Source organism: Muntiacus reevesi, chromosome 1, assembly GCF_963930625.1.
Source record: "Muntiacus reevesi chromosome 1, mMunRee1.1, whole genome shotgun sequence".
NCBI classification, from domain to species: domain Eukaryota; kingdom Metazoa; phylum Chordata; class Mammalia; order Artiodactyla; family Cervidae; genus Muntiacus; species Muntiacus reevesi.
In genome coordinates this window covers 6,579,780-6,598,617 of record NC_089249.1, presented here as the reverse complement: position 1 = coordinate 6,598,617, position 18,838 = coordinate 6,579,780, and the positions used below count along the sequence as shown (strand labels likewise).

At 43.4% G+C, this 18,838-nt stretch overlaps 1 protein-coding gene across 1 annotated transcript; it reads right to left on the bottom strand.

The window, feature by feature from the left end:
• Positions 1–4,442: 4,442 nt before the first annotated feature.
• AMDHD1 (amidohydrolase domain containing 1) lies at positions 4,443–18,764 on the bottom strand. The gene is made up of 9 exons (XM_065920906.1): positions 18,567–18,764; positions 16,704–16,810; positions 15,032–15,096; positions 12,836–13,113; positions 10,503–10,728; positions 8,609–8,733; positions 7,133–7,226; positions 6,178–6,338; positions 4,443–5,057 (listed from the first exon to the last, which is right to left on the bottom strand). Exons 1-9 carry the CDS (start codon positions 18,701–18,703, stop codon positions 4,970–4,972), a joined length of 1,281 nt encoding a protein of 426 aa, XP_065776978.1. The 5' UTR covers positions 18,704–18,764; the 3' UTR covers positions 4,443–4,969.
• Between the last annotated feature and the right edge of the window lie 74 nt (positions 18,765–18,838).

The window sequence follows — 18,838 nt, the reverse complement described above, 5'->3', positions numbered from 1 at the left end:
CACACGGTACAAAGTGTCTTTAGACAATGTGATTGATTTGGTAGACATTCTTTCTCTCTCTTCCCCACTGAGGAGCCCAGAAGAGCTAGAGGCATCATGATTTCATCCAGGTGAGCTCACCTGGGCTTCTTTACCTGCTCTCTTAGGGCAGCCAGAGAGAAAAACTGAAAGCACAAGGGCTTTTCAAGCTCCTTTTGTGCCACATTTGCTAATGTCTAATTGGCCAAAGCAAGTCACATGTCAAGCCCACATCAGTTTGGGAGGGTAACACATAAGGGCATGTGATTTGGGGGCTGTTACTATAACAACCTACCACATACATGAAACTCCACACATAACCTGAAAAATTCCAAAGAAGCTACTTTTCATTACTGTTTAAAGCTGTGTCTCATTTCTGAACCTGGTCACTGGCCTAGTCACTGGTCACCTGGTCTTTTTATTAAAGCTTCTAATTATCTCATGAATAGCATGATCGTTTTACACTTGGGAGTTTACTTTGGTTGAAGGTACTTATTTATTAAATGTAAACTTTTAATGTTAACATTAACATTATACCAAAAAAAAAAAAAAAAAGAAGAGTTGGATGAAATTCATTTCAGCTCAGGGCACAGGCCTGGTTCGTCTCAAGGGGGTCCCGTTCCCTTTACGGGGTGATTAGTTCAAGAGACAGTAGTGGGCGTACACAGCTTGGGAGAGCGAGAGAAGAATGTTACTGGAGGTGAGGCAGGCCTGGGTCCTGGGACCCTTTGTTGCAGGGCTGCAATGCTTATACCTGGACACACCTTCTCTTGAGAAACAAAATACAAAGGAACTAAACTATGGGCCTAAAATGAACCACGTGCACAGTCAGTGGGGACAAATTCTGAACAAAAGCTGCAAAAAGATTAAAAAAAAAAAAAACCCAACTGCAACTTTTAAAGAGCCTGGACCAAAAGAAGGGGGTGGTGAGCTAAAGCAGGGTACTGGGGTGCCCCCTGCACACACCACCGCCTAAGCCACCCCTCTGGCCAACCTCTGGACACACCCTTACCCTCACTCCACATAAGGAATGCGTTCCCCCCAGGCCTTGGGGAGCCAGCGAACACGGGGACCTGCAGATTCTTCTCACCCTCCCCCCAACTCCTGCTGCAACAGGAGCCCCAGTAAAGCCTTGCCTGCATTTCTTGTCTGGCCTCTGGTCAATTTCTATTGACTAAGGAGGCCAAGAAGCCTGGTCAGTAACAGAGGCTTCTAGAAAACTCTTTCTGTCCTGAGAGCAGGCTTTCTCCCCGTCTTGCTTGACCTGAATGAGGAGGCACAGCCCCTCTGAGGCTGCCAGCCTGCCACACCGGGGGGACCTAGCCTGGGGTGTCCCCACACTGTAGGACAGAGCAGGAGCGGGGGGAGGACTCTGGGTCTTCGGGGTCCTGAAGCCTGTCCTTCCTGAGAACTTCCAGGCGAAACTAATAAGCTTCCTTACTTTTCAAGCCATGGTCAGGTAGGGGTGTGCATATCTCACTGCCATTTCGAGAGCTTTCCATCCAGACTTCTAGCACCTGATACCTCCTACTCTCTCCACCAAAGGACTTGGTTAAGCTGTTTTTCCAGAGTCCACTCACACAGCACCTATCTGAGTGCCGACTGTGTTGACTAAAACCCGACTCTTCTTTCTACAACACACACTTGTCCTTGTCCTAACCTGTTCAAAAACTTGCAGTGGCCTCCCATGACTTTAAGAATGAAGTTCCAACTAGTGTGCCTGACATTCCAAGTCTCGTGAAACCTGAGTCAACCTTATAGTCCCAGTACCCCCACCCCAAGCCCTCCACTCTGCTGCTGCTGCTAAGTCGCTTCAGTCGTGTCCGACTCTGTGCGACCCCATAGACGGCAGCCCACCAGGCTCCCGCATCCCTGGGATTCTCCAGGCAAGAACACTGGAGTGGGTTGCCATTTCCTTCTCCAATGCATGAAAGAGAAAAGTGAAAGTGAAGTTGCTCAGTCATGTCCGACTCTTAACCGACCCCATGGACTGCAGCCTACCAGGCTCCTCCATCCATGGGATTTTCCAGGCAAGAGCACTGGAGTGGGGTGCCATTTGCCTTCTCTGGCCCTCCATTCTAGGAGGGCTCAGACCCTCCTCCTCTCCTGAACACCCCCATAATCCCCCATCTTGGAGCCTTTCCTTCACATCAAAATCCTTCCAAGCTCCCAATTTGAGGATGGCAACGCCCCTTTCCACCTAATCATGACATTGTTTCTTGTTGGGTTTTACCTTTACTTCCCCATAAGTATCATCTTTTGACATCACACTCAGTCAGTTCAGTTCAGTTGCTCAGTTGTGTCCGACTCTTTGCGACCCCATGAATCGCAGCATGCCAGGCCTCCCTGTCCATCACCAACTCCTGGAGTCCACCCAAACCCATGTCCATCAAGTCAGAGATGCCATCCAACCATCTCATCCTTTGTCGTCCCCTTCTCCTCCCTCCCTCAATCTTTCCCAGCATCAGAGTCTTTTCAAATGAGTCAGCTCTGCACATCAGGTGGTCAAAATATTGGAGTTTCAGCTTCAGCATCAGTCCTTCCAATGAACACCCAGGACTGATCTCCTTTAAGATGGACTGGTTGGATCTCCTTGCAGTCCAAGGGACTCTCAAGAGTCTTCTCCAACACCACAATTCAAAAGCATCAATTCTTCTGCACTCAGCTTTCTTTATAGTCCAACTCTCACATCCATACATGACCACTGGAAAAACCATAGCCTTGACTAGATGGACCTTTGTTGGCTAAGTAATGTTTCTGCTTTTTAATATGCTGTCTAGGTTGGTCATAACTTTCCTTCCAAGGAGCAAGTGTCTTTTAATTTCATGGCTGCAATCACCATCTGCAGTGATGACATTACATTACAGAATGATATTACATTCTGTAATGTAAAGTATATTATATTACAGAAATGACATTACATTAAGGAATTCATATGCTCTTTCCAATATGTGGAACAAGTACTTTCTTTAACACTTCATTCCTGGGTTGGCCTGCTGAGTGTATTTTAACAAGCACTTTTCACTATGACCATCTGTATGCTTGTGCAGCCATTCATTACTTCATTCATTGATCACCTCCTATGAACCAATCACTATACTAGATCCTGGGGACACGACCAGGCCCTTCCCTCTCCTAACACACAGTCTAAAGAGGATGATCGTTGGGCGCAATGCTCTAGAGGCGCTCACAGAGGAATGGGTGCGTGGTGGGGATGGGGAGGGACTAGCTCCGATTTCCCACATTAAGAAGAGAGGGAAAGTACTCTAGGGCGGGAAAGGGTGCTCCAAGGTCCGGGGCAGCAAAAACAAATGGAGGTTTTGAGGCACCGTGTGTGGCTAGGGTTTAGACCGCAGCCTTCTCAGACTCAAGGGGGCAGACAAATCACCTGTGGGTTTGTTAAGACCAGATTCTGATTCAGTAGATGTGGAGTGGGGCTGAGGTTCTGCGTTTCTAGCCAGTTTCCGTGAGTTGCAAGGGGCTTGTAGGACACTGGTCTGAGAGGAATAAGGCCGTTTCAGGTGGGCATCCTCTTCTGATTTCTTTCAAAAAAGGCAAGAATGCTACTTATTTAGAGTTAATGTTTCCTAGAAGAAAAATGGGCTTCCCTAGTGGCTCAGATGGTAAAGAATCCGCCTGCAGTATGGGAGACCTGGGCTCGATCCCTCGGTTGGGAAGATCCCCTGGAGAAGGGTATCACAGCCCACTCCAGTATTCTTGCCTGGAGCATCCCATGGACAGAGGAGTCTGGCGGGCTACAGTCCATGGATCGCAAAGAGTTGGACTTGACTGAGCAACTGAGCACACACAGAAAGAAAATAAGTGTTTCACCTGCTTGTTCCGTAAGTGTAAGGATATACTTCTGCATGGCTTGGATTCTAGAACAGACCTACTCTTTAGTTTTGGCCTTTCAAGCTATCTCCTGCACCCCAGACTCCTACCGTTAACGAGGAGACCAGTCACAGGGGAGGTATCACCCACAGCAACCAGGCTTCCCACACCCCCTTTCAGCTTCTTCACCAAGCATGTGAGGAGCCGAACTCCAGAAACTCTGCGCTACTAGCCAGTGATTGCGACGTGCACGGTTACATTTAACCTCCTGACAAGGGATCGCTTGATTTGATCTCTACTGAATACAGAAACGACTCACTGATTCAGGCTCTACCCACTTGACATGGGTGATAATTTGGGTACTGTTTACTTGTCTAGTCATCTCTTCCTAAACAGAACATAGTTTGATCATGAAGCTGTGATTATTAAGATGATGAAAGCATTTTAAAAGACTTCAAGTAAACTCATAAGACTTTAGAGACACCCATTTATATAATCATCCACTTTTCCTGTATATAATCCACTTTCTTCTGTAATTTGTTCATTTCCTTAAAAGCTCTAATAGACAACACCACTGACTGATTTCTCATGTTGCTGTAAACAACAACAATAATAGTGATAGAAAGTATTTATTGAGAGCTATAACATTTTTCAGACATTTGTAATTAATGTGAAGAATCAAAAACTTAAAAACAATTAAAAAAAATTGTATTATTGGATTTGATCAAAATGCATCCGTTACAAGAAGGTCCCTGTACTTGTGTATAAAATGACAAGTCTTGAACTCTACCATGAAGCTCTATTGTAAGGGTTGAGAAGAAATTAGAAATAGAAGAACACCCTCCCCTCAGAGGACACTAATGAATTAATATGCAGAATATTTATAACAAAACTTTGTGAAGTTAGTGTTTGAGACTATCATCACAAGTTGTTTACCTGATTATATGTCAATGTGAACATGTTAAAATAATTGAATCCCTTGGGTTTTTCAAGTGGATTAATAAAATATTGAAATATATTTAAATGACATCATTCTGCTAAACTACTAAGGTATTTTAACTCTTAATATAACTGTATTGACTTATATAGTCAAAGAGTCTCCTCTTTCCTTATAGATCTATCATTTTTTATAGATGACTTTTCCTTTAGCGATAACATAATCGATTAATTCATGATGGCCTCCAAACTGGTAAATCAAATGCTCCCATCTAGAAAGAAATCAAACATTAATGCATACAAGTCAAAATGATTGCTTTGTCAATAAATGCTAATTTCAAAATACATTCTCTAAAAATTTATTTATACTTAGTAGTTAATATTTGGGCTTTAAAAAAAATGACAGAGTACCATGATAATCAGTCTATGATAAATCAAGCATTGTTTAATGATATTAAATATCTGATCTTAAAATATTTGATTCAGTTAAATGATGCATAAATTGTAACATTAGCATTACTTTCCATGAGACAATAGCTTATGATCCTCAAGAGTAGAATTATGGAGCCACCCTCTTCTGTTGAACATGAGGTCCAAGAGCTGGGAGAAACTTGCTAGGGTCCAGACACCATAGAATTCACAACTTTAAGATTTAGAACAATAAGACTCAAATTGTTACACTGGAGGTCCACGAGGCAGCAGACTATGGGTGAACAGTACAAAAGCAGAGGCAGAATAACTGCAGCAAAGCTTTGGGGATGCAGTAGGAAGGAGAAGTCAGAGAGGTAATGAAGTAGAACCAGGGCAACAAGCTAGAGCTGTGACCTGCAGGGCTCAGTGCAAGGAGCAAAGGCCAGCACATAAGAAGAAAAACAAAACCCATGTCAAAGAGCAGCACAGGTTCAAGGTCCAGGTAAACAGGGCAGAAACCCAGAGATCTACGAATGATGGAAGACAGATGAGAGATCAGAAAAGTTGGTCTACCCTGCAGTTTAGGACCTGGAGGGAGACTTTTTGCTCAGAAAAGGGGGACAATGAGAAGACTGGGTAGCTTCTCTGAGCTTACACAGAGCCTGACACGAATCATCAGTGGAAGGGGGTTTTAACCGAGTCTCCATATGACAGTGGGCATACAATAAAATGGGGCTTCCCCAGAGGCTCAGACAGTAAAGAATATGCCTGCAATGCAGGAGACCTGGGTTTAATCCCTGATCAGGAAGATCCCCTGGAGAAGGGAATGGTGACCCACTCCAGTGTTCTTGCCTGGAGAATCCCATGGACAGCGGAGTCTGGTGGGCTACAGTCCATGGGGTCGCAGAGAGTTGGATACGACTAAACTACTAACACTTTTATTTTCATACAATAAAATGGCTTACTTAGGAGAACACTCACCTGGGTGAATTGATGATAATGAGATCTCCCTGCTTGCCAACTTCCAAAGATCCCTGTGTGTGGGATTTTCCCAGGGCATAAGCGGCATTGATGGTGGCAGCGGCCAAGGCCTCGGGCATGGACATTCTCATGTTCACACACGCCAGATGCATGACCATTGGCTAAGACGGGAAGAGAAAAGCATTGAAGAAAAGCAACTAGACAACTGCCACCTAGAACATTTCTCAACAAAGCACAACAAATAATGATAGATAAATGCCTAAGTAAAGCAGGGTGAATTAATATGAGAAAAATTTTAAATTTAAATGTAAAGATTCTTATGCTTTGGGAAAGATTTCTTTATTACAGGGATTGCTCACCCCCCCCCCCCATATGTATTTAATATTTATTTATTACTTTTCAAGTGTCTCCCCTAGTGGCTCAGTGGTACAGAATCTGCCTGCCAATGCAGGAGATTCGGGTTTGGTCCCTGGGTCAGGAAGACCCCCGGAGGAGGAAACGGCAACACACTCCAATATTCTTGTCTGGAAAATTCCATGGACAGAGGAGCCTGGTCGGGTACAGTCCATGGGGTTGCAGAAAGAGTTGAACATGAGCACGAACACTACTTTTCAAGGTCACTTATTGTCATAGGAAGCTCACCTCCATATTTGCTTACTAAAACTTTTTGAGATTATTCAGTTCTGAGGGGGAGAATAGGTTATTGTAAAATCACAATGCCCAAGGCTGCATCAAAGCATAATAGACCGTTTTTCTCCTCTCCCTAAGCCTGGAGGCAATCAAGAGGCACAGAAATACGCAATTATACTGCTGTCTACACATTGTTTTTCTCGTTTCACTGGAAGATATTTTTAGATCTTCGATATATTTTACCAGTTAGTGAAATATTTTTAAATTATTTATATGCTTGGTAGAAGTTTCAGTCTGCTCAGAAATGCATGTTAAGAATAATTACCATTGAAAAACAATATGCATTAGGGTTAAAATCGCTGCCCAGGGCCACTATGACTCCTTCATCTAACATTTTCCTGGCTCGAGGTTGCTTCAGTCTAAGGAGAAGGGGAAAGAAAGATATCAGTCTCAAGAAGTGGAAATTTTGAAGAACATCTGAAGATGTTCAGAATTGAAGCAGATTTAAGATATCCTGGCAGGCTGCGGTTCACAGGGTCGCAGAGTCAGACACCACTGAGCAACTCAACAACAAGATATCCAGCTCCTCCATGTTCTGGAAGAAGAAACAGAAACTCAAGATTAAGTGATTAGTGGTGGAATCTAGCATAACCCCAGGATCCTGATTTTTATCATCCTGCGTTTGAAATCACTTGGGTATGACTAACTTCTTTAATTGGGGATTATCATGACAATCACTACATTGAGACATTCTTGTGAAGAAAGAAAAGTATAACTGAAAATTGTTTTCAAACATAATACATTTTTTAGAACTCCAAAATATAAACAACAAGGTTTAAATAATGCTTTTAAAGTTAACTTTCATTTTGGAATTTTAAAATTCACATCTCTCCCTCTCCTTTTTGGAAGGTGGGGGTCTCAAACATTTTTGTAGGTTCTTTAGAATTCATCTGAAGGTCCAAGAATCTAAGATGTACAATGTTTGTGCTTATTCCTGGACTGTGTATTTCCATGATCTCCTTGACCAAATATAATTTAGTCTTTAGGACAAGGCTCAAAAGTTGAATCAAAGATGAACAAAGATGGATGCTAGTTAATATGGTGAGGATAGATTTCATTCAGTGACAACTATTGCAAAAGAGAAGAGTCCAGGGCGAACTGAACTTTGTTTTGTGCAAGGAAACTGGATGTTTTAAAAGGATGAACGGAGGACTTCTCTGGTGGCTCAGTGGACGGGAGCCTGCCTGCCAATGCAGGGGAGAGCAGTCCCGGCCGTGGTCCGGCAAGACTTCACATGCTGTGGGGCAGCCAAGCCTGTGTGTCACGACTCCCGGGTCGTGCTCTAGAGCCCTCAAGCCACAATTACTGAGCCCATGTGCTCCAAACACTGAAGCCCGGACACCTAGAGCCTGTGCTCTGCAACAAGAGGCCTCACTGCAACGAGAGGCCTGTGCACTGTAACGAAGAGCAGTCCCTGCTTACCACAACTAGACAAAGACTCAATCCATGGAAGGCACACAGCCAGATCCCTGGGGAGAAGCCACAAAATATACTTAGACATCTCCTCTTTCCTCTTACTTGTAGGATTTATGAGGATAATGGTCCCCACTTGCATCATCTTAGAAAGCAACTCATTCGGATTCAGAATATTCCTAACATCTCATGTGTGCTTTTTAAAGCATGAAGCCTCTTTTCTAATTATAAAAGTAAGGGTGATGAAGTAGTATTTGGGCATCTTGGAAGTCTGTGCCTTTACAGCTCGTACTTGCAGCTCCTGCGTGGAGGTGGAAAACAGCCTCACCTCAGCATGTAGGCCGTGGTGGGCAGGAGGACAGCAGAGCATCTGGCTGTTGCCATGGCAGCGATGCCTTCATCACTCACTTCTTCCAGGTGACTGACGGCCTGCGCTCCCAGTTCCGCCCCAAGCTAAGCAGAATGGACAAAGAGAGGTTTCATGCATGGCAACAACAAATCAATAAAGTGCCAGTATATGGTTTTTCCCACAAAAATAAACAATACTCTATTATTGCCAACTACCTCTTGTGAGCACAAGCCTCCAAGTGGGTAAAGGGTTTATGGTGGACATTCATGTGAAAATTTAGCTAGCATGCTACTTCAAAAACTATTCCTACACACAAATGCTTACCAAGATCTTTAAACATTTGCTAGAAGAGAAAATTTTATGAATCTTATGAATCAGAATAAAACATTGAGTAAAGCTGGTAGTAAAATCTGATTGATATACATCATAAATTTACAAGAAAGATACCTGGAATGCCATTGCCTCAGAGAAAACAGATGAGGTGAGAAAACAGACTTTAGGAGTGTGGAATCATTTGTATAATTTGAAAATATCTTCTTTTTTCTGCCACACCTCACAGCTTTCAGGGTCTTAATTCCTGGGCCTAATCTGGGCCCCTGGCAGTAGACTCACAGAGTCTTAAACATTGGACCACCAGGGAAGTCCCTAGCTTATCTTCTTGAACTTGGCTTTCCTCCAGATGAAAAGTTTATACTAGGTTGTTAGAAGACAACCAAGAAGAGGTAATGCTTGGATAAGAATGTATTAAAGTGGATTATTTCTCAACTTGACAAATTTTGATACATGAGCGCACGTGCACACACACATGCAAAGTGCCCCAGGATGAAAGGTGACATGAGGAGCATTCCAAGGAAAGAAGACTGATAGCTGGCATTCCGCTGTGAGCCAGGGAGGCTGCGATGCCACCCCAGGGCAGGGAAGAAGAGCCCCCATCAGCATTTGGCTCAGGTAGACGAGCACTGGGATCGGGGCGCCGGGGGCTTGTGGACAGCGCAGACGATGCTCCCCAAGGCAGGTTCCCTTTTGATCTCAGAATCATCCTCAACTTTTCCAAACTTGATTTGCTCATCCAGGGAATTGTCAACTTCTATTGATTTAATTCACATTTAATTCAGTCACTCTCTACAGCCCAAAGTATCTTGTTGACCACCCAGTTCTCATTCATTTAACAAATATTTCCTTTCTAAAGACCATTTGCACTCTAGGCACTGTGTTAGCCTCCAGGAAATAAGGCTGGGTAAGGTCAGACATGACTGAGTGACTAAGCGTGTGCACACACACAGACACACTCACAAGAAGACATGGGTGTGGTCCTCAATGTGTTCATGTCCAGTAGGAATCACAGAGGAGATTTTAAACAGCGGAACAAGGACTCTTAGAGAGGTTTGGGAAGGATCCCAGAGAGGTTGTCACTCAGATGAAACTTGGAGGGGATTTTGAATTTCTTCCAAGTATGAATAAATGAATCTGGGAAAGACTTAACAATTCGAAAATCATCCTGTCACTATTAAGGCATGCTCCACTAAAATTCGTCTGAATGCTGCCACAGAAAAACTCTAGAAGCTTCATGTGAAATTAAGACACTGCGCTAGGGTGACTTCAAATGACAATCAAAATAGGTTGTGAATGTAGTAAATGAGATCACAAAGGTTTTTTTTTTTTTTTTTTCCTACTAGTATCACCAGGAGGAGATAATAAAAGCAAATGATCAGCAAAAAAGGATTCCAAAGCTCAACCAGACCAACCTGCACATATTTCTAACAAATTTCCCCATCCTCTATCTTTTCAGAAGGTCATTCCTTCCTTTGAACAAACTCATTGAGTTTTCCATAGCACGTGTGTTGACAAAGGAAGAGCAAGAGAACAGCCATACCTCAGCAGCCTTCATGGGGTGAAGTTCATCCCCGTGGAAGTTAATCTGTAACCCTATATCTTTCCCACTTTGAAGAATTCTTCTGGTGGAATCAAGGTCAAAGACACCCTTTTCACAGAACACATCTATATTGTCAACGTGTATTTCCCCATTTCTGCCAAGTTCCTTCAGCCTTGGGAGGTGGTTTTTGATGATGTCATCAGCGGCCTCAGAAGCAGTTTTTCCTCTGAGAGAAGAAAAGGAGATCACCACAGGCAAGTTTAAAAAAAAAAAGAAATTGTTGGAGAAAGAGGTCTTTGGTACTAGGAGAAATTAAGAAACTATAGATATGTGACCCTGAGCCTCAAAAAGATAAAGAAAGAATCAAAGCTATATATAACTCAGAACTCATAACAGTTGGGACAAGCCTGCCTAACAGAGGTATTGACAAGACTTCTGTATACACTGGCCCTAGAGGCAGAGAGACAGATGACTCACCCATTCTGGCCTTTGGGAAAGTCAGCAAGGTCAACTGGCTGAAAACCTGGATCTTCTTGCCAAGGACACTTAGAGGACATGCTGGATGCTTCCCTGACACCCAACTGTGGGCCCCAAACCTGTGTCCAGCTATCATCCTGACTTTTTCTTCCTCCACAGTTTCTAGAGGCATCTACCTAAGGAGTTCTGTCTCATCAGACGTAGGGGAAGAAGGAGACCCTGAAATTCTATGATTCCTGGGTAGTTATATCTGAGAATGGGCTGGGCTTTTGGGTCAGAGAACCCCAGAGCTCCACCACTTTCTGGCTGTATAACTTTGGACACGTGATGCAGACGTCATGGGGCATCCTCTGGGCCTTTAACTTTGGGGATGAAGAGGAGAGCTCACAGGTTCACTGGCAGATGGAGAATTTTTCTGTAAAACATCAGCTGTGTATTTGGCACACAGCAAAAACCGCCTAGGTGGGTAGACAGATGTGGACTATGAGGAGACAGGTACTTATATATGTTGTTTATGTTTTTGAGACAACCATATAGGAAAGGTGTTATTTTGCTGATTTACAGATGAACAATTCATGTTCAGAAAAATTAATGATCAAAACTTAAAATCAACCAGTTGGACGGAGCTAAGCTAGATTCAAGCCCAGGTCTGAGGTCTCTCCAAAGTTTGAGACTTTTCTTCCATGTCACATTGTCTTTCCAACTGAAAAAAATGACAAAAAACAGACTATCACAGATAGGATATCCCAGAAGTCTTAGTGCAGTTTCAAGTCTTAATAATTTCAGAAGTATAAATGGTAAATACATACAACAAACATCACTGTAAATATTCAGTGTTTATGTTTCTTTCTACTTAATTCATTTTGTAAATTTTTCACAATAATTTTCAATGTTAATTTTTTTTGGTTCCTCTGATTGAGGATGGTAAACAAATATTAACATTAAAATGTCTATTTTTCAAAGTTCACAAAACTAAATAAGTGTAAAAATTGAATTAAACGTGAAATGATTTAATTATTAATTTTAAATATTATTTAATTAAAAGGGCTATTTAAATAATTAAACCATTTTTGTAAGCCTGCAGCATTTATTCTCTAAGTTACTACAACTTAAAACTTCACAGGCAACACCCTGTGAATTTTGTAGTCTGGATCTCTTTTGGATCTTTTAGTTCTGGAACTGTGGGCCTTCTGATGTAGTGATTCCAGGACAGACAAGATGCAGGGACAGAAGGGTAGAGAATTCTCTATGGCAAATCCACACGGGAGAAGCTTTTTAGATCAAGAGAAAAACTGAAAAACACATTTACAACAATAAAACAAAAGTGTTTGCTGCTAAACAAGCAAACAGATGAACAGAAACAAAAACCAGCTGAGTCATCTTGATGTCAAGACTTGCTCCACCTCGACAGGGTGTTATATAAAAGGTGCCTCTGTGATCACTGTCATGGGAAACTACTTAAATGAGCATCTGTCATTTTAAAAATGCTGTGATTCATGGGGTCGCAAAGAGTTGGACATGACTGAGCGACTGAACTGAACTGAACTGATCAGGGCAATTTCTTTTTGCTGACCAAAAAAAAAAAAGTTGTGAACATCTCTTTTTCCTTCACCATGAAGAGACTTGCAAATGGGTGCGTCTGATGGAGACCACCTTTCTAAAACCATGCGTGTGAGATGACTGACCTTTAGAATCAGAACACCTTTCCAAAGGCTCTACTGGTTCCTCGGCAAGCGCTCAAGTGCTGGTTCCCCTTAGGCCCCTGGAGAACACAGCCCCCACTCAGACGCCCCCCCATGACCCCTTCTGGTTTTCAACTGCCCGAGTTAAACCCCGGTCCCTTCTGTTGAGGTTACTTTGGCACGGAGTGGGCTCCGCAGTAAGTGGCCGAGATGCCGATGTCCAAGTCCCGCCGGGCACGCTCAATCACCCGCAGCATCTTGAGCTCCGTCTCCAGGCTGAGGCCGTATCCACTCTTGCACTCCACCAGCGTAGTCCCCGCCCGCATCATGCACCCAAGCCGCTGCTGGAAGGAGCTATACAGCTCCTCCTCAGAGGCCTGGCGGGTGCGCTCCACCGTGAAGTTGATCCCTCCTCCAGCCTGATGGATGTCCATGTATGTGGCTCCTGCCAACTGAACACACAGGCTCACCTTAGGTCTGGAAAATGAAGGGAGGCTGCAGGCAGGTCTGCGGAACCTATGTCCAGGGATGATGTTCAACATGATTGACAACTGACATGACGTAGGCACCACAGCCAATCAGAAAGGATGCTGGGACACACAATTCTAGAAGTCCCTACTCTGCCAGGGTGGTGGGGAGTTGTGGGAGTCAGAGGTATGCCAGGAAGGGACCAGGGCGGCAGAGATGGGAGATGTGGTAGGGACCTGGGGTCTCAGGGCAGCGACAGTTTACCAACAGGTACAAAAGTATTTTAACAATCCAGTTAGTCCCAGTGTGTACCAGCTGATCTCAGCACCTATGAGAAAGTGAAGCTTAGGCGATTAGGGGATCCCGCTGTCCTTATCCGAGTCTCCACCAAGAGACCCTGAGCATTTCCACCCCTCGGTATTTGGCCACCTAGAGTTTCAGGCCTGACCTCTGTCACTCAAGAAAATAAAAAGGCTCTTCTGAGATCCTGCAGTTACTCTGAGCTGCAAGGAAGGTGGTGCAAAATGTGCCAGCCTGGGGCTCCCATTGCCATACCCTTTCCTTTGTCCTTAATTCTGTCACATTCAAGGTATTGCAAACTAGAGCTTTTAAGGAAAGTTTCAATGGTCTGATAATAAATGATCTTCAAGGATTTCATGTTCACAAAAAGCTGGTGGGCTCGGTCCTTTCTGCATCAGATAGTTAAGAGAACTGGGCTGCAAACCTCTACATTTTTGGCTCTGAAATTCAGTGGTTTAATAAAGTCTTAAAAAACAACTCTAGATTGTTGAGAAAGGTAGACAATACTTGAATAAATTTTTTTTTCTTTTTCTTAAATCATCCAATTTGACTGTTAGGATACATAGTTCTTGAAAAAACAGTGTGAAGAAAAAATATGAAGGAAACTCAATCTGAAAAGGCTACATACTGCAGGATTCCAACCATATGACATTCTGGAAAGAGCAAGACTATGGCAACAGTAGAAAGGTCCGCAGTTACTCGTTTTTAGGAGGAGAGAACAGGCAGAGCACAGAGGATTTGGGGGAGAAGTAAAATTGCCCTGTATGATATTACAGTAGTGGATGCAGTCAGTAGACATTTCCTCAAACCCAGAGAATGCACAACAGCAAGGGTCAACAGTAACAAGAACTGTGGACTGTCAGTGATAATAATGTGTCACTGTAGGTTCATCCACGCTGACAAATGTACATCTCGGGTCAGGGATGTTGAAAATGGAAAACGCTGTGCTTTGGACAGAAGTTGGGGGCCAGCAGTATATGGGGAATCTCAGAACCTTTCACACAATTGTGCTGTGAACCTAAACTGCTCTGAAAAGGTCTACTAAAAACAAGCAAATAAATAGTGTGAAAACAGCTCAAACCAGGGATGTGAGGGTTGACTGTGGCTAATTAATGCCTGATAAAAGACCATAATATATGTTTCTTAATGTCTCATTTTTCTGTTGGAACAACATAAAGCTTATTTTATTTTGTGATTAATAATATATTTTTCCAACTTTGACCCCAGTGAGTGGTGATTTTCAAACTGCTTCCTGGAGTCCCTTTAAAGGCTACCAGGGAATGGAATGGGGGAAAAGAAGGGAAATTAGTGAGCAAACCAGGTAAAACTCTATTTTAAAAAGGACATTTGGCAGCTAAAATATCTTGAAAACTATTATACTTCAAACTATTGACAGCCCTGTGCATAACATAAAGATTTGGCACCAAGTCATAAATTAGTTAACTTTGTAGTAACTTATCTCCATAGTCAAAGCTAGTAAAAAAATATCCATTAAATAGACACATAGACATTTGTTGTAAAGTCTAACAGCCTACAAACTCTAGAAAAAGTTTTGTATATATTTGTGCTTTATTTTGATTTGCCATTGTTTACTGCAATTACCTTCATTGCAAACTCGTGAACTCTTTCTCCAGCCCATACTGGATGTGTGTGTGCATCCACTAAACCTGTAATCAATAAATCACATCATGTTTACAGTTATGAAATCAGAAGCACTCGGACAGTAGACAGACTCTAATACAGTTCTCGGGAAAGCATGACGGTGAAAGCCATCTTGGAGGACGGTGGAGGGGGAGGAAGGTGTCTGCGTGGTTCCAAGAAGACTCTCCATGGTTGGTCTAGAAGGCTCTAATGGAAGACTGAATCAACATGATGAAAACATCCTCTAAAGATACACAGCTCCTTTTGCCCAATAAATCCATGCTCTCCAAACAAGAATTTAGAACAGAATGTCAAACCTACTAGTTGAGCAAAACCAAGGACTCTATCACCAAAGAATAATCTAGGTGTGAAAAAGAACAATACAATCCCTACCCTCCACTTTGAGAAGGCAAAATATGAAATTATAAAGATAAATCTTTCTTCAAGAAAGAAATATGTTTTAATTAAAGAGAAACCTTAAAGCAACCACTTGGAACTTTTGTTTATGCAGGTACAATTTGGTAAACTATGTCTTTCCAGAGCATTTAAAGTACCTATGGATTAAATGGTTCATTAGTGGCTTTGATTAGAGTAAAACCCAAAGTCCCTATTTGGATTGCTTTCTCTACCACATTCTGCTCTTTCTCCTCAGATTTCACCCTGACTTTCTCTCCTGACCCCCAAGAGCCAGATAGTAGAAGTTCTGTCATGTATACAGAGTACACATTTTTAAAGTATAAACCCTAACCTCTATGTCTGCACAAAACTCAAAATTGGTGTGAACTTTGTTTCAGATGATTACATAAAAGCTGTGTTGGAGTGAAGTGTAAGTGCTCAGTCGTATCTGACTCTTTGTGACCCCATGGACTGTAGCCCACCAGGCTCCTCTGTCCATGGGATTTTCTAGGCAAGAATACTGGAGAGGTTTGCCATCTCCTTCTCCAGGGGATCTTCCCAACCCAGGGATCCAACCCGGGTTTCCAGCATTGCAGGCAGATTCTTTACCACCTGAGCCACCAGTGAAGCTATAAAACATGGATAATTTAGGATATGGTGGCTAATAAACTGATTCTGTTGTCAATCACTAAAGATAAAAATGAACTTTGGTGAAATCTCTACGGTTTTTTGGTTTATGCTTTTTCTGCCTGGAGATGGGCCCTTTGTCTCATATTCTATACAAATTTAGAGTCTATTCTAGAATTAGAGAGAGCAGCTTGCCCTATTTGCCTCCCCTGTGCAATGGATTAATAAAATTCTTTGGACAGTTTTTGAACCCAAACCCAAACCCAACACAGCTGGTTTCTTTTCAGCATGTGAGTGGAAAGAAGTGGAGTGAATGAGTGCATTTGATTCCAGCTGGTCCTTTACCTGTTTAGAGATCGTGGGTAAGATACTTCACACATAAACGTCAGTGTTCTAATCTATGATGTGTAGACAATGATACTTATAAGGCAGTTCAGTGTCATTCAACAAGAAAATGTGTCTGTAAAGCAGTTAGACATTTACTAGTAGAAATTCAATAAATGGGAGATATTATATTTTCATATATTGTGAGACCTTATTTAAAACAAGCTACTACTATTCCTCTTTATTAAAACTGCTTTCAGGCCTTTATTGCAAAAGAGGTTAATACCTGGCAAGATGCATTTCCCAGAACAGTCAATTCTTTCTTCGAATGTTTCTTCTGAAAACTGTTTTCGGATAGCATCAGCAGGACCGATGGCTTTTATGAACCCATCTCTGAAGAAAAATCAAGAAATTATCGCTAAATTTGGAGGAAATATTGTGAAAAATTTGACCAATGATTTAAACTATAAAATGATTACCAGTAAGTATAAGGAACTTACTTTCAGTCAGTCAATATTTACTGTATTTCCTTCTTGAGCTTTTGTCTTTGGAAATTGACTCTAGCCACACGCAAGGCAAAAAGTCATGTGTGGCAGAGATTGCTAGTTGTTCCCCAAGATCAATGTTTCCTTTTCCCACAGTGCTAGATTCCTAAATTTTAGCTGAAGTCTTGACCACCCAGAATAAAGACTTCATTTCCAAGTCTCCCATCAGCCAGGTGAGGCCACATGACTATGTTCTAGCCAGTAGGAGTTTCTTCTCTTCCTTCCTACCAGCTGGAATGGAGACACCATAATGGGAGAAGAAGGCACAGCCGTCTCGGACGATCGAGTGACTGTGAGGAAGAGTGGAGTGCTCAGCTGAGCAAGAAGGAGGGGTCTAGATCCTTGGAACTCCGTGGAATATGGCTATCAACTGACCCTAGGTTCCTACATCCATGCAATTCTTGTTAACTGATTTTAACAAATTTTTGACCATAACACTGGGAATATTTTTATTCCTGTTAATTAAACACACAGAGAGTCCCTAAAAACTGGGCTCTTACACAACCCTAAGCAGCCTCAGATAAGGGATGAAACTCATGTAATTTCAGCGTCACTGGCTCTTCAAATCAGATGGGAATCCAACCCCCAGGCCCACTCCAAGTCTGCCTTCCAAGGTTCGGCTGTTTTTTTACTCTCAGAAGGTTAAATGAAAATAACTGAAAAATGTCCTCTCTGGTGGCTGAATTTTAATTTTCTATCACCCCAAACCATCACCACATAAAGGGCTTCTGTGGGTTTCAAGTTTTGGGGTACAGTAGAAGTAGGTGGGAGATACGCTTTGTAAAAATTCCGATCTCAAAACTTCACCCACAGAGAACTGATTCAAAAGACCTGAAGAGAGGTGCGGAGCGGGTGGCGGGGAGTGGACGAAAGTAAACAAAATGTACAAACTTCCAGTTATAAGATACATAAGTACTAGGGATGTAATGTATAGCACGATAAATATAATGAACACTGCTACATGTTATACACTAAAGTTGTTAAGAGAGTAAGTCCTAAGAGTCCTGGTCACAAAGAAAACTTTTTTTTTTTTTTTTTCTATTTCTTTGACTTTGTATGAAAGGATGGATGCTCACTATACTTGCTGGTAATCATTTCATGATGTATGTAAGTCAATTCATTATGCTGTTCACCTTAAATCTATACAGTGCTGTATGCCAATTATATCTCAATAAAACTTGTTGGGGGGAGATCTGGGAATACGGGGGTGGGGAGGGATCAGAAATCTGTCTTAAAAAAAAACAAAACTCAGGCCATCTGAGGCAGGTGGCCCCTGTCCACACTTCAGGAAGCACTGGCGAGAACCCCTACCCCTTCTGATCGCTGCAATCGTTATTTTATCAGCAGAGGCGCGAGCCTGATGCGGCTCAGGGGGTTGTGCAGCTTGAGAGTGTTTTTCTTTTCCAAGTGAATGACAACCCAAAGCGGCCAAACACGTTAGCAATAGGCGCCTGAAGGGCAGGCGTACAACCCTCTCCCTGGGTGCGGGAAGCCCGTTACCGCCTTTCCCTCCACAGGGCACAAGTTACAGAAAGCGCACTTGGCAGACTGGTCCCCGCAGCCAGGCCCGCGGCGCCCGCAGCCCGGACGGCGCGGCCACTCACGTGCCCACCACCAGGCTGGCGCCCTCCAGCACGTCCAGGCTGCGCAGCGCGTCCCCGGCCAGGAAGCGCTCGCCGCGGGCGCACACCAGCACCACTTGCCGCGCGTTCTCCAGCAGGAGGCGGTGGCCGCCGGCCATGTCGCCGTGCTCCGCGGGTCTGGCGGAGGCTGCGGGGCCGGCGCCGCGCGCGGCCGGCGGAGGAGCGGGCAGCCGGCGGGGGCGTGGCCCGCGGCCCGGGGGCGGCGCGGGGCGGCGCGGGGCGGGGGCGGGGGC